The 16,564-nt window shown below is 42.7% G+C and overlaps 1 protein-coding gene across 1 annotated transcript in view; it reads right to left on the bottom strand.

The window, feature by feature from the left end:
* The window catches only part of MLLT3 (MLLT3 super elongation complex subunit), a 659,507-nt gene that overhangs the window by 83,631 nt on the left and 559,312 nt on the right, over positions 1-16,564 (bottom strand). The window contains exon 6 of the mRNA XM_078675949.1: positions 6,803-6,875. Coding sequence (XP_078532075.1) covers positions 6,803-6,875 — 73 coding nt within the window. The remainder of the gene's footprint in view (positions 1-6,802; positions 6,876-16,564) is intronic.

Here is a 16,564-nt window from a genome sequence, read left to right as displayed (position 1 = left end):
TGGCAGTGGCTCCACAGTGGGCCTGCTCGGTCCTAGGCCCCTCCTGCCAAGGACAACTGGATCAGCCTAGATTATGCGCAGTGGCGCCGGATACTGCTCAACCAGCCCCCTTTTCTCCTTCATTCAGCGGCGCTGCCACAACAGCGCTATCGAAGCCCCAGGGGTCCCGCTCACGGCGGAATCAGGGAGAACTACGCAGCCACCAGAAACCCTGACAACCCACTCCTCTCCCCACACTACCAGCTACCACAGCGCTGATCTTGCACTGCTCACCAGGCGCTGGCTCGGGGGTAGACCTGCTCGGTTTCACTCCGCTTCCGCTCCTCCTAAGGTTGGCTCCTCTCCACAGCCAGATTCAGCCCCAGCAAGTACGTGATGAAACTCTGGGGGATTCTGTTACTAGGGGAAAGTCACGGCAACCAGGGGCAGGATTCAATTGTCCACTGCACGAGGGGGGGGCCACAAAGATTAACCCTTCTTCTACTAAGCACTGCTCAATAAAAGTCTCTCTACTGGGCAGAGGACTGCGCTCCGCAGCACTGCAGTCTCCTTCTCCTCTTCACACCCCTGTATTTCTAGACTAGGGGTTGGTCAGGCGCCCAGGGTCTCCAGCCATCCAAATCAGCAGGGACAGGTCAGGTAACCCAAGGGAGGAAGGGTGGTGAATCAATAGGTCAACCCTCTGACTATCCTACCCCCACCTTCAGCTACAGCCTGTCCTCCAGCTGACTCTCTCCAGTGAGACAAAATGGCTGACCAGCATTCCGCCTTATATAGGCTGACCCTCAGAGGTCCAGAAGGGACCAGAAGGTTCTGGAATGCCCTGCTCTATCCTATGGGACAGGTTCTGGGTGTGACAGTTATGTCAGTTGGTAGCCACCATTTTGTGACTCCTAGTGAATTCCTATCAGGAAAGGCCTCTAGGCCTGAGGTAAAAAATTATGAGGGTGAAAAAGCACCTATCCCCTAGACCAACACCTTGAAAAAGCTAGTGGACACAAAAATTAATAAAGGCAAGAGGGGCAAAAAGGGGACAAAATAAATAATAAATTGGAGGGACTACGCAAAAAAATCAGACAGGTCTAACAATATCTATATGTAATTTTATCGTTTGTGTAATGTATTGTTGTTTAAATGTAATATGTATGTTTTGTATGAATGTTTGATTGCACCAGGGATCTAATAAAAATTAAAATAAACAAGCATTTGCAATGCAATAGGTCTCGCATTATTTAAGTTTGAGCTATTATTATTGTAAATGGCAATGTTTTTTGCTTTATGCTATAGTTTTCTTATGTACATAAAAAGCTACATATAAAGTATTTGTTGTTAAAATTATTTATGCAGTATTTAAATTTGTTTGCATAAAAGATTACAAGAATATCTTAGCAAAAAAGTTAAACTTTTTAATGGTAATTGACTAAATGTCCATTTGTACATTTTAATTTCAAATAGGTAAGTGTAAACATCACAAATATATTGTGCAAAATATTTTAGCCATAAATATTTTTGTTTTACGAGGTAGTTTGTAAGAAAATGATTGTAAAAGGCAAACACTGTAATTAAAATGTAACATATAACAGTACAGTTATGGCTAGTAAACATACATTAGTAGTATAGTATAATTGTAAACAAGATGTAAATAAGACTACAGAAATTAGCATGAATTATCACTTTAATATCAACTTTACAAACATTTTGAAAACACGATCACAGCTGGTAATCATGCATTGGCTTGTTATTACAAGCATTTCATTTTAATAAATATTTCTGTTTCCCAAAAACAAATATGACAGTCTCTCAAAATAATGGCTTTTCAGTTTTAGTTGTATCTTTGATCTCCATGTCATCAAGTACTCATGAATATTACTGCCCCATGGACAGAGTCTGGCTTTACATGTCTACATATCAACATCCAATTCCATGAACACCCATCGCATGCCAGGGATGACCATCACCGCTGGTGAAGAGAAGCACAATTGGGTCAAGAATGCCCACAATACGTTGTGGTCCCATTATACCAGGGATGGGCTCAATAATGCCAAAGATGCCAACATCATGCCAAGCATTGCTAGACTAAAAGTGGGAATAATTCTAACAGGGACACCACCAATAAATTAAGAAGGAACACCATTACGCTAAGGCAAGCATTACCGCCTTCGGGTAAAGTCCGCGCTATATAAAAATGCATAAATACATGAATAAAGAAATACCGCCTTCGGGTAAAGTCCGCGCTATATAAAAATGCATAAATACATAAATAAATAAATACCGCCTTCGGGTAAAGTCTGCGCTATATAAAAATGCATAATTAAATAAATAAATACATACCGCAAAACATCCTCGTTACTCTGCCGGCCTGCGACCAGGAAGTCAGGCAGGCCGGCGCGACACCCGGAAACAGGAAGTAGGAGGGCGGGAGCCTACCCCGCCTCCCACGGAAGAGCCGCGATTGGAGCCGTGTTGGGAGCAGGGAGCACCGGAGCAGGCAGGAGCCTACCCTGCGCCCCGGTGCCGAAGGAGGGAAGAAGAGTCCTGCTGCCGGGCCTTGCAGCTGAGGAGAGGAAGCCGGTGAGTGCGTTGCTGAGCGGCGGGCGGGCGGAGGGAGAGGAGCATGTAGGCGCGGGGGGGGGGCGGCCTGTGTATGTGTGTGTATGTGTGTGCGTGCGTGTGTGTATGTGTCTTGGAGTGCGTGTGTGTGACTGTGGGGGAGGGGGTGTGTGTGTGAGCGAGTGTCTGTCTGCGACGTGTGTGTGTGTGTGTGTGTGTCTGTGTCTGTGTGCATGCATGCATGCGCGGTAGGCTGGGAGGGCGGCGCATGCGCAGTAGGCTGGGAGGGCGGCGCAGGACGGAACGTGCGCGTTCGCGCAGCCAAATCCGAATGCTAAAAATCGTGCCAGTTTTGTGTCCCTCATTCCCCGGCATCAGCCGCCTATAAGTCTCCGTCCCTGTTAACATAAAGAGGTTGTAGAACATTAAGGTGACTTTCACTATCGTATTGTGTGTTTCATTAATTATGATATAGGGTCACACCATTGCCCTTAAATGAAAAAGAAACATTTTTGGCGTTGAGCTCCTGCCTACGAATGAGTAAGCTTGCAAATTCATAGAATGCAGAATCTATAGTGCAAAATTGTAATTCTGCTCTGACACCTACTTTCATTCTATCTGATGGCTCTAGCACACTTAACTCACCTGTAATACGTTATTACAGTTAAACGACTATCTCATTTTCTTATTACATTCCTCCTCATTTTCTTATTACAAACACTCCTGGCGACCTTTTTATGAGCTATGAAGCAGAACTATATAATGCACAGAAAACCGTAGACATCACCAACCTATCACAAGAAACCGAGAGGCACGTACCACATTCGAGCTACAGGGTAGTTTTTCCATGGCCGCAAATATCTTACCGTTCATTAAATCTGAATAGTAGTCGGATATCACACACACTTTAAATAGGAACTACAAACTCCATGCAGAAGGAAACGATATTTTGGAAAACTCTCTGAAAAACAGACCGTTTCAATTTCTTGAGGACTATGCTAATAATACGATCGATTCCACTGATGACTTCATTTATGCAGACACTCTGTCGTTGATCAAACTACACACTGTACCTCACGGTTGGGTAATCGTCATGGAATGCAGGGCACACAGCTTACTCACTGGTACAACAGTGCATATATGCACAAATTAATTGCGGTGTCAACTACGGTGAGAAATTCATGAAGTCACACAATTTCCGAACTGCACAACAGCACAGAATTATCCTCATGGTCCAAGGTATAGAATACATGTCTATCCATACACTACTTGCCGCCTATACTTTATTATGTTGCTCCCACGGGAAGTTGACAGGAGTTGGGAAGAAATTGTTGAAGGAACTAGCACGAAGCTCTGAGCAGCAGAAAATGTATCCTTATTACCACAATACACAGAGCATTCAGGCTGAAAGCATGAAATGATGGAATCCTACTAACCACCACAACCGAAGATTTTGCAGGAAGGGGTGAGGGGGTAGTAAAAGTTGCAAGTTAAGAGACACCTATGCGAAGGTAGGAGAAACAGGAGAAGGAGGTAAATTGACAACTATTCAAATGCAGAATTCGAGGCTACAGGGGATAAATCTCCGGCAAGATGCCACACAAAATTATTACAAATGTGGATTTCCAGAGACACGTATTTTGTGTATTGAAACAGAGGAATTAATTATTCTACGTCACTTTCACATAAAAATCCATCTACGTGACCAAGAAACTATGCCTTTAAACTGCAACAAAGAAAAAGACTATTCCCTGTAGTTTCTGGAGAAAAATAAATTTATGAAATCGTTTTTTTGTAAATCAGGTTTAACTATTCCAGGTAGCCAACGTCTCAGAAGTGTGGAACTCCTGTTTATGTTGGATTAGTTGTCTGTTGCTATTTCAAAGCATGTTCAATATGTGCCCATAACTTAAACCTTCGCTGCCGCCAATGAGAGTGAAGCTCATGTCACCAAACAGAATGAAGCATACAGGGCTAGCTGCAGAAAGCCAGAGAGATGTGCACTGCATCGTGGGGTATGTGAACGATACTGAGATGGCATTCGTCTTCAAGTATGGAGGAAGAATGAACGCAAAGCGAGTGCAAACTGCCAAAGTTTCAATCACTACATTAAAACTGTGTTGAAGAAAAATAAAAACACACACAGTGAGTGCACGCATGGAATCTTTTTTGCAACCAAGGCCCCATGTTCCAAGTGCCTTCAGGCTCTGTGCTGCTCCTGCTAGCATCAACAAAGACTCCGGAGCAGAAGGGCATCTTGGTTCTAAATATTAAGCAAGTCCCATCCCATTCCACTCATTTAACACCGATTTAAGCCCATTTCCGGTTCTGAAAGGCCACAATACTAGCACGAAAAAGGTACATATACTTATCATAAGTGGCAAACTTTACAGTTTTTAGCCTAGAAAAATTATATGATTATAACTACCCTAGTACATAGCTGTACTTTCCTTGACTTCAAATGCAGTAGATTAGAGACTTTATATTTTTTTTCCTGGTCCATAAAATCCGATGGATCTGTTTCGACAACTTATTCTCCGATGTACACCATTCCAAGAAGTAACAGACATTACAACAGTCCGAATCACAACAGGCTATATAAACATTGTCAATTAGGAACAAGCATCGCAGCACCTGTGCTCCACATCCGGGCCGGGGAGTACTCTGCCGGCCTGCGACCAGGAAGTCAGGCAGGCCGGCGCGACACCCGGAAACAGGAAGTAGGAGGGCGGGAGCCTACCCCGCCTCCCACGGAAGAGCCGCGATTGGAGCCGTGTTGGGAGCAGGGAGCACCGGAGCAGGCAGGAGCCTACCCTGCGCCCCGGTGCCGAAGGAGGGAAGAAGAGTCCTGCTGCCGGGCCTTGCAGCTGAGGAGAGGAAGCCGGTGAGTGCGTTGCTGAGCGGCGGGCGGGCGGAGGGAGAGGAGCATGTAGGCGCGGGGGGGGGCGGCCTGTGTATGTGTGTGTATGTGTGTGCGTGCGTGTGTGTATGTGTCTTGGAGTGCGTGTGTGTGACTGTGGGGGAGGGGGGGTGTGTGTGAGCGAGTGTCTGTCTGCGACGTGTGTGTGTGTGTGTGTGTGTCTGTGTGCATGCATGCATGCGCGGTAGGCTGGGAGGGCGGCGCATGCGCAGTAGGCTGGCGCAGGACGGAACGTGCGCGTTCGCGCAGCCAAATCCGAATGCTAAAAATCGTGCCAGTTTTGTGTCCCTCATTCCCCGGCATCAGCCGCCTATAAGTCTCCGTCCCTGTTCCAGGGCGAGACCTAAAAAAGGGATTCTTTGCCGTTAAGGTGACACACATGCAATTCTCTGCCTGTCAATATCTAACTTGCATCAATCTAAGGAGATTCAAAAGTGAACTAGAGAAACATTTTTGTGTCAATAATGAGCTCCTTTTTCAACTTAATCAGACATTTTTCAAACACACTAACTCACCATAAAAGGGCACATACATATACAAATGTGTTTTAGACAGGACTAAACCTCAGTGCTTAAACTGGATGGCCTTTTATCCACCCACTTTTCTTTAGAATCCTTGACCCCACTAAACACACCTGCTTGCAAACTGTCTTGCTACATTATTGCCACCATCTCTTATTACAAGATGTTCAGCTTTTCGTCTGCCTCCTGTTTTGTTATAGGCTGTTTGCCTTATATGGGTTTTCCATTAATATTTATCTCCGGTTGCAAAGCACCCGCCACCCGGAATTGGGGCTACAAAATGCGCTACATCAAGATAACCAAGTAAAATAAAAAATAACCAATACCTCTTTTTTGGAAAGTACTGTTTGATACAATTTGAGGTTTGGAACACGTAGGCTCACAGGTCCTCTTCTTGCACATTTGTAAAGCCCATGATATTAACACTTGCAGCGCATGTCCCTTATAAGTTTAACTTAAGTAGTACACATAGTACTATAACAAAATACAAAAAAGAAGCGCGCTGCTAACTCAGTGAGATTGTATTGTTATTAAATGTGACAACTATTTGTTGTTAATTCACAGCAAGGAGAGAGAAGCTGAAGGATTGCTACACTTTACCATTTCAGAAATATTTCCCTCCTTCTCCCCTATCGGTTGCTTCTCATGAGCCTTTTGCATGTGGGGTATCCCTTTGTTCACCAAACATTTTTTTTCTATCCTCTAATTTCGTACTAAGCATGTGTTCAGCTTATAAGGCCAAATATAAAATGAGAAGACCTTTTGTTCTCTTTCCGCTAGTTTTTTTTTCTCTGTAAAACATATGTATTACCTTGTCTGTTCTGTGAAGGGGCAAAACTCGATCCGGAACTGGAGCTGGAACTGGCAGGACTGGGCTGGTTAGACTGAAAATAAAAGGAAAATAGTATTAAACGTTACCAAAAAATGCCAAGTAACCGCCAGCCACTGACGGTGTCCTCCGGATGTGGCACAGGTACCTCTCCCTGATATACTGAAGGTGCGAAAACAGTGACATTTCCATTGCTTAAAAGACAAGACTTTAAAAAGAGATGCATTCAATACTTAGGTCATCAAACAAGAAATACAATTCAATTTCACTTCGACAGAATGGTATTTCTTTAGCTGTGTGATGCTGCCAGCAAAGGCCACTTGAGATTTCAAAAAGCTTCGCACTCTTAGCAAAATCAGCCCAGTCAATATTCTACACTAGCACCAGCCTTCCCACTCATGTTATGATAGATCCTTTCTTTAATTGTAATTTAACTGTTTACGCTTTGCCAATACTCTGAGTAATACTCGACAGTAATAAACGATTATATCTGATAATCTGAGGGGTTCCAATGCTTAAGGTTGGTGTCGTCTTTCTCTTCTAAATTAATAAAAACATTTTTGAACAAAAAAAGCTTCCAAATCAAACTTAACCGGTGTAATTCGTCTGCTTTCCCTACTCTGGTGATTTTCTTATCAGCTGAACCAATGATTTCCAAGCACATAGACAGGCCCTGCAATGCCTGGATAAAGCACTGAGGTATCCATTTGTTTCCTTTGGATCTCGAGAGAATGCATATGTAAAATACATTAAGGAAATGGAGCCCGATAATCAAGAAAGGCCGCTGCAAATAAAGGCTGGAGTGGTCTGCAAAAGAAAGCGTCTCTTAAGAGAGCGACTGCCAACATTTTGTATTTAACTGTAACATTCGTTGGCAGCATGTCTGTACAGGACAATACCCTGAACTATTAAAGACACTGTACAATATAAAAAGGTACAAAAAAAACATTACTGGAATATGAAGTTATTTGAAACCTGAACGAGCTCTTTAAATGAGAGCGATCTACAATACGCAGCCAGACACCTAGGAGGAAAAAGGAACAGTCAAAAAAATAAATACAAACTAATAAGAGCCGTCTGAATGCATTCACTGAGAGTCTGGCGCAGACACATATTCAAAAAACAACTTCCGAATAATGGATGCCCCCTGCGCACCTATTCCACTAGCCTCCACATGGTGTCTATGTTCAATCCCCACAGAGTCTGCTAAATCGGACTGCCAGACGGGATAATTAGGTACCTCGCCTGGACCAAAAAATTCACCATTCTCCACTTTGGCAGACTGATAATTGCACCAAGCTTCTTACATAGGTGTTCCTTAGAAATCCCCTAATGCTCAGGCGAGCCCACCTCAACGGCGCACTGTAGTGTTCACGTTGGGGCATTCAGTTTCCGCTCAAATGTGCTACAACACAAAGATAACAACAGAAACTAACAAGGCCATTTCAAGACTACAATCCCCTGCCTGTACTGACAGGCTAGACCTAACTCGGAAGCCACCTCTGTCTCTTCCAGTGCCTCAGTTAGTGTTGCTTCCTGCCTGCAAGTGTCCAGGACAATAGGCTTCAGTTTTAGAGGCTTTTGATATATTCTAGGATGTGTGTCCTCTATCTGCGGACATTGGACCGACTGGACTACAACTTGTGAACCATGGCTTGTTACAAGAAAAGGAGAGGACAGGAAACATGGTGCGCTGAGGACATCGAGGGAGGTGGTAATCCCATCTGTGGTGTGACGCTTGATTAAGGAAATAGGGAAAAGAATACCGGAAGAACATGATGATGAGATGGAGGAATCTTGTGCTTCAAACACGGCTCTTGTCACCCGTTACTGTCCCTGTGGAAGGAATCAATCTATACAGAAGCTAGGTCATCCTATGGTATCATTCAACTTCTAAAACACACAGAAATAAATTAAATACAAACATGCACATAAATCCAGGGGATTCATGGACTGACTTTACAGATATATATATATATATATATATATATATATATACATACATATATATATATATATATATATATATATATATATATACATATATATATACATATACATATATATATATATATATATATGTTCTCTAATGTGTTGGAAAATAAAATCAGCCTTGAGCTGGACACTTGGAAGAAACACAATCAGAAATCTCATGCAGAGATAGGAGTTAAATACATGCTCCCATGGGTATAAAGCGATTACAATCCCTTAAGGTAGGTTTCCATGCCTCGTAAGGCGGGCAGATGTGCGAGTGTGTGGGGGGGAGAGGCCAGGCTGGTGGGAGAGGGGATGTTCTCTTGCCTTCTATATTCTAGGAAGCCCTTTCTGACAGGCGATAGAGCATAAATCTGCCAACAGCCTGTACGGTAAAATGACCCAGAGGACAGTGGAGGGCCCAGCAGGTATCGACACAAAAAACTGGTTGTGAATCTATCTTAGTCAGAGCACACTGAGGAGGGGCATTGCAGGACATAACAATGGGTATCCTCTATAAAAAATTTGCGGGAAGTCCTGCAAAATATCCTGCAGTTGTACATTACTATGAGATATTCACTCAAAAGAATGAATGACTACTGGAGCTCTGCAGTGACTTTCTACAAGAAGGATGGTGAGTGGTGGGTCAGCCGTTAAAGAAAGAAGTGTCTCCCCTCAGGAAAAATAGTCATGTGGAGAAATTTTAAGAAATGAATTACAAAGAAAGAAAGGTGCTTGATGTGAGGAATGCCTGGTAAGAGAACAAGATGAGTTAGAAATAATGCAACAGGGATATGTGACATAGTATCCGGATATTCCCTACGCAACCAGCACCAGCCATCCCCCAATTGTGCATATTTTTCCGCTCCCTTTGTGCTCCCGATATCACATTTGCTACAACACACAACTGCTGTTGTAACCTATGAAATGGACATTCATGGGCTTTACTGGCGATGTGAATTAAGCATAGTGCATCCCTAAACCATGCTTCTCCATACTAAGGAAAACAAGAAATGGCAAAACCAATAGGGTTGACGCTCACACTCCACCACGGGTAAAGCCAATAAAATGCTTTCTGCAGTGCAAATCAATTTTTACAAAAGTACTGTTTTTTGTGTATAATGCATATTGAGATTAAGATCTGAGTGATGACTCAGAATGTACCTTTCAGGTGTTAATAAAGGCTCTGTATATTTCAATGAAGATGACAGGATACATCAAAATACCTAAAACAAAACGGGGAGACTAAAAATACTTCTGTGGGCTAATCCAAGATGCAATTGTAAATGTCTCATGGCAATGACTGAAGGCTCCTGAACCCAAAAAAGCAATAGCATGTTTATGATAGCAAAACGTAATATAGCACAGAAATGGGGGGCAGCACAGGCACCTGCGGTGTCCGCATGGAAAAAGGATATGGATTGGTGCATGCACCGTGAAAAGTATGCATATGTGGCTAGGGGATGCCCGAAAAAATGGTCCCGCATTTGGTCTGACTGGCACGAATACAGAGGGAACATCTGCCCTCCGCCGCTATTACCAGCTCACGATGAAACATTCTAGATATATAACATGTTACCGACTGTTGTAAAATGTTCACTTTCGCCGGATCAAACTATATCGTTAAGAGATATGTGAATGTAGTGTGATTTGCCTTGCAATGTTAATTCCTATTGTTAATAAAAAGATTTTTTTTTTAAAAAGATACCAATAGCTGCAAGACGAAGAACATATGCTCTTTGAGGATGTGTAGACTGCATACAATATGTTACATACAGCTATAATTGAGAGTCAGTATCTTGAATACCAGATTTTAAATCTATTTCTTCACTGCAATGAAGTTGTAACAGTGGGAAACAAAAGTTGTTGCTTTGTCGCAAAGATTTTAGGTTGCTTTGACAGGGCTCTCCGAGAGGCCATCAGTGCAGCGCAGGCTCTCTGACCCATTGCAGAGAGCACACATTCGAGACGAGAGTGTCAGGAAAGGCAAGAATAGTCTGTGGTAAGAGTTAGTGTTAAGGCTGGGTGGCTGGAGGTCAGGTAATTATTTGGGCATATTTGGGACCGGGAGGAGCGGCCATGTCAAGTATGACTCCCCCACTACTCCTTTACCCCTTGGTAGCAGCTGGCAGCAGGGGTAGATGATTTTGGGGACCATACATAACATTATAGAGGGGTAAAAAGTGAATGTTATAGATATTTTTCACTGAGAGGTCCCAATTGACATTATAGACAGCTCGAGCAGCACTCCTGTCTATTTGATGTCACTCAGATTCTATATTTTCGCACTTAATGCCCAGAGCGCTACTATATGTCCTAACTAGACATTCTTAGTTAGACTTGCATGAGTAGGCTGGCTAGGCATTGGCTAGACAGTTGCGTACCTCTGGGCTGGTAGCTTGAACTGTGGCTGAAATACACTTGTGGACTTCAGAGGTGCTCAGAAAGCCTATATGTGGGCTGCCTTAGTCCATTGTGTTACAAAAGGGGATGATGGACGGAGCATCTGAGCAAATCAAACACTCCGACCCCAGTCAACTGATCTGGGTTTAATCCATCACCATTCTTTAGCCCACTCAGCCACCCCATTTCAGACATGGCTATATGCAAATCAGTCTGACCCTGTGCCTCATGGGAACAGTCCAGCCCGAACTGCCAAGCCATGTCTTCCATGGACCGGAAACAAGCATCCTGGGACCGGTTTCGGATTCATAATCCTCATCAGCCAGGCTATCTTGAATCCAGTGGCCAAGTGAGCAAGGGACTCACGTCTGAGCATACCCTGCCACACTTAGGGCGAACAAAGCGATACAAAAGGGGATGATGGACGGAGCATCTGAGCAAATCAAACACTCACCCCCAGTCAACTGATCTGGGTTTAATCCATCACCATTCTTTAGCCCACTCAGCCACCCCATTTCAGACATGGCTATATGCAAATCAGTCTGACCCTGTGCCTCATGGGAACAGTCCAGCCCGAACTGCCAAGCCATGTCTTCCATGGACCGGAAACAAGCATCCTGGGACCGGTTTCGGATTCATAATCCTCATCAGCCAGGCTATCTTGAATCCAGTGGCCAAGTGAGCAAGGGACTCACGTCTGAGCATACCCTGCCACACTTAGGGCGAACAAAGCGATACAAAAGGGGATGATGGACGGAGCATCTGAGCAAATCAAACACTCACCGGCAGTCAACTGATCTGGGTTTAATCCATCACCATTCTTTAGCCCACTCAGCCACCCCATTTCATCGAAGTCCATTGTGTGCCTTCGATGAGTACCAAGGCTGGGAGATCGAGGATGCATGCTTTACAATACACCCAGTGTAGCGAACGGGCACTGCGCCTGAAAGCTTGTACACAGCGGCCTAAAGTCTAGTCAGTAGTTCCCATGGCTACATAAGCATAATCACCTGACATCTAGCAGCATTGGCAATAACATATGTAGCGGGAGAGAAGCGATCAGCCATTGTGTAACAATAAAAAATAACTTCAATCATTCTGTGTGGCTCTTTAACAGCTAATCCTGGGTTTCTATATCTTGATTGCTGAAACCGTCATGGACTTCTCCATACTAATGGCTCTTTGGTCTTCATCTAGTCTTCTGCATTACTGTTGCATCTATCAGGTCTGGTCTTCGTGGTATTCTTCGATAAACAGAAAGATAGACTTGCGGTTCAAACCCCTTATTAACTTTAGTTTGGGCAAGATACTATAGAAGCAAACGCCCTTTCCCTTTGAGATTTGCTGCATGATTACTAAAAATGTTATATGATGGCCTGAAGGAATAGTGTTCAAAGTTTGAACTCCACAGGAATCCTCGATTAGGTCAGGCATCTCCTTTGGCACAGTTGAAGTTCCTTCTAAGGATAGGCAACTCCAGGGTTTAGTTAAGCAGCTGTTTTTATGTGGAACACTCCTTTGTCTGTATATTGTGAACTTTTCTAAGACCTTGCAATCTTAATTTGCCCTTGCCTATTCTCCGTGTGTAACAAGTCTATTCTTCGTTTTTCTGGAGATCTCTGTTCTCCTGCTGAATATTATGCTTTTTTTCTGTTGCAGATCCTACCCATCTCAATCCTTAAATATTTACATTTGTTTATCCTGTTCGGCAGTTCAAGCGTTTTTTGAGTCTTTGTCCTCTTTGGGTGCAAATACATCTCTGTTCCCGTGATCTGATTTATCGTCTCCATTTCGGTGGAGCTGGACATTTTTACATCCTATATAAACATACACATTTTTGGCATTGAAAAGCCTACCAAAAAAATGTAAAAGAACCTTTTTTTCTGTATGATGTACCCCGTAGTCATAGGCAAGTCTGTTGGTTTATTTGCGCTTCCTCCACGCTTTAAATGTTCTATTATGTTTTGCTTAATCATTAATTCATATGAAACTTTTCTCCCTTTTTGAGAACTATATAAGGAATGTTTATTTTTCCCATACACATTCTGTGGCACTATGAATGACTACTTCACTTTGGTTTAGTTAAAATGGCCCAAGGGTGAGGAACTAGCATTTTGCTGAAACATTACCGAATCGTTATGTTTTTCTCTCTCGCTGTATGCCAATTTTAACTTCAATTTGGTGAATTCTCTCACAGCATATCAATTCCCCTCTAAACGTTTCCACAAACAAGATGCATATCTAGTAAAGTAGGAAGGTGCTTCTTCCAAGTTGTAAACCCCAGAGGCTAAATGTTGCGCCCATCCTACACATTGATTACCCATACAAATGATTAGCCACCCTTCTGATGTCAGAGTCCTTAACCACAATTATCTGAGATCTGACCTAATAAATTTCTCCAATTGTTCCACGTGGTGGGTCTACACCATTGTAGCCATGAGGATATGCAAGAGGTGACCTACTATAAGCAACATAAACCAAGTGCTGCTTATTGTCTTTCCCTGCCTCTAGTTTCTCACTCTGGAAAAGCCCAGCCCATTTCAGCCTTCTTAAACCACTGTCCTCATTTATCACATTATGACCACTTACTTCTCAGAGGGTTAAGCTGAAGGGAGAGCTGAGGGGGACATCACTTCACCAGCAAGTGTTGTGATCTGGATTACCTCAGAGTCCTGTATGCTACTGATGCCCCTGCACTCTAGTAGTACTTAATCTGAGATACCGAGGAGCACTTCCAAGCAGTACGCAAATTGACGCTATGCTGCGGATGAGACACAAATCCAGAAACAAGCACCCCGAGATACAGAGCACTGGCTGCACCAACAAGCCAATGACGAACACTGCAGTGCTTGTGAGTGAACTAAACTGACTGATCATCAAGCACTGTATTTACCTTGGTGATCTGGGATAAAAGTTGTCCTGGTATACCAGGCAGTGTACTCTATTTTCCCCTTTGAATGTCTTCGATGGGTGCTGCTGTGTGGTGGAAATGACCATTCTGTGCCACCAATGACAAATGCATCTGTAGCTGACTACCAGCAAAATTAACACTCCAGGCACGCAGCTGATACTTGTGCCCTGGATATCTGACAGGAGCCTGGAGGTCCACCTCTTATCAGGCAGATATTGTTTTCATTCAACCCTACTCATTAGCAGAGTAAAAAGGCTAACTGAATTATTACATTCTTTGGGTGAGCTCTTTATACATTACAATCTATTTGTGGATCTGAGGAAATATGTTATATGGTTAACCGCTCAATACGCATTCCGTCTGGCTCATGGGACAGAAACGGTTCTGGCATCTTCTTTTGATGAGATGCATGTGATCTTGGATCCAAGTGGTTCTATAGACTTAATCCGTCAGAACTACTCTGTGACCTTCAACATAGTGGACCACATTCTAACCAACAGATTGCCTGCTAAGGGTATTACTGGAATGGATAGACCCATTTCCGATTTAAAATACAGCCAGTGATCTTTACCCCTACATTCCAATCCTCATTTCGACCTATGGACAGGGGTCCTCATTGAACCCAACGTTTTCTAGCATCTATGAAGCCTCTCCCCATGGCAGCAGTTATCACAGTTTAGCTTTAGTTATTTACATGGGTTAAGAGTATATCATATTTTATTTAACTGAGTGGTGATAGGCCTGGTACTTGTGACTTTACGTTTTTATGACGTCCCTGACCCAGGGTGACCTATAATTATTAAAACTTAATTTGAGAAAAACAGAGGTCCTGCTTTTTGCTTGAGCCTCTGTGTAGCGTTCCCCCAGTATGCACAAAATGCCAAAGTTGGGAGTGATAAAGATTTTTCTGAAACACCATAGCATTTATTAGGGGTATGAAAACTGGCAACAGTATAAGCTAGGTCCGTAGCTTCAAGCGGGGTGTATTAATTTGCACCCTACAACACTTGCAAATGAAGCAGAGGAGAGTTGAAAAATATCTTCTCCAGATTATTGGTAAAGCCATTTAAATGATAAAACTAGCCTGAGTATGCATTTACACAGTTATGAACACTGTCTTCCAAGTCATTGCTAGTCACACCAAATACAAACACTAGAATTTATTACACTTATAGTCATATAAAACAGATTTCTACTTGTAAATACGTTAGTTGGTTTATTTTATTCTATTTTTTTCAGTTTTAATATGGATCTTCATTATTTACAGTAATAAGTTATTTATTGAAAAATAAAGACATCGGATTATATCCCAAATGAACAGAAAGTCACCATCTGTCATGTGCAGACAGGTAATTGAAAAGTCCCTAAATGGATTTGTGGTGAAACAGTAAAGGCACCAGGTGGTCCTACCAAACTTCTCAAAGAGCCAGTTATTTCCTATACCCGAATTACTAAAAATTAAAATTAAAAATTAGAAAAAAAACCACTGACAAAGTCAATAGGTCACAGCTCTAAAAAGGTTAAGCTATTGGCTGCGCCAATAGAATTTTTTCTGCCATGCACGTGTGGCTGGCAATCTTGGAATATATTTTCTTATTAAAGAAACCGTATTCCAGGATTGCAGCGATGCGTATGTATGCACTGTGACAGAAGGTGGTCATTTTTAGGTCGAGCAAGGCATGTTGTATTTAGGTTAGGCATAGAAGCTCTGCCCATTTCACGCCCATCATTTCAATTGGCTCTTGTTACTGTCCTTTCAAAATTGTTGCTTTTCATTTGTAAATAGGTTTAGTAGTCCTTCCTTGGTACCGACTTGTCAGCAATTATAACCTACCATGAGGACTGGATCTTTTACTGGTGTTACAAAGTCTGCTTTATCTAGTTGGTGAGCACCATTTGCTTAAACTACTTTTTCCTACCAGCTGTTGTAGGCAGGGCACACTTTCCTGCAACTTTTTTTTATTATACCAGCGGGCATGCCTTATGTTTTACAGCTTCCAAAATGCAAAAGAAGTGGCATGATGCGAGGGGCAATCGTGTAGCAAAAGCCTTATTTTTTGTTTTTTACAAAACGCACACCGTGCTTCATCTTTAACACAGCGCCTGTTTTTTTAAAAACATTTAATTTTGCCCAGAACGCTTACCATGCTTTATCTATAACACAGAATAGGGTAACAATGCATACAAGGGATTTTTTCCAGTATCTAATTCTTCGCTAACTTCAAAACGTGAATTGTCTTTAGCCCTAAATAGTGGCTAGTTCCAAACAAACGTCAAAGTAAATTATTCAATTATACAGCGAATTAAAAGCAAAACTGGACAAAGCTCAACAAGAATAAACAATTCTACACAGGTGTATACTTAATCAAGATCACATTTATGTAAAAAACTGTGTTCTAAAAAGGGTACAGATTACAAATAACATTCAGGCAAAAGTGACTGAGATGCACACTATA

The sequence above is a fragment of the Lissotriton helveticus genome, chromosome 2_1, assembly GCF_964261635.1.
Source record: "Lissotriton helveticus chromosome 2_1, aLisHel1.1, whole genome shotgun sequence".
Lineage (NCBI taxonomy): Eukaryota > Metazoa > Chordata > Amphibia > Caudata > Salamandridae > Lissotriton > Lissotriton helveticus.
The sequence above is the reverse complement of the archived record's forward strand: the minus strand, read 5'-3'. Positions and strand labels throughout refer to the sequence as shown.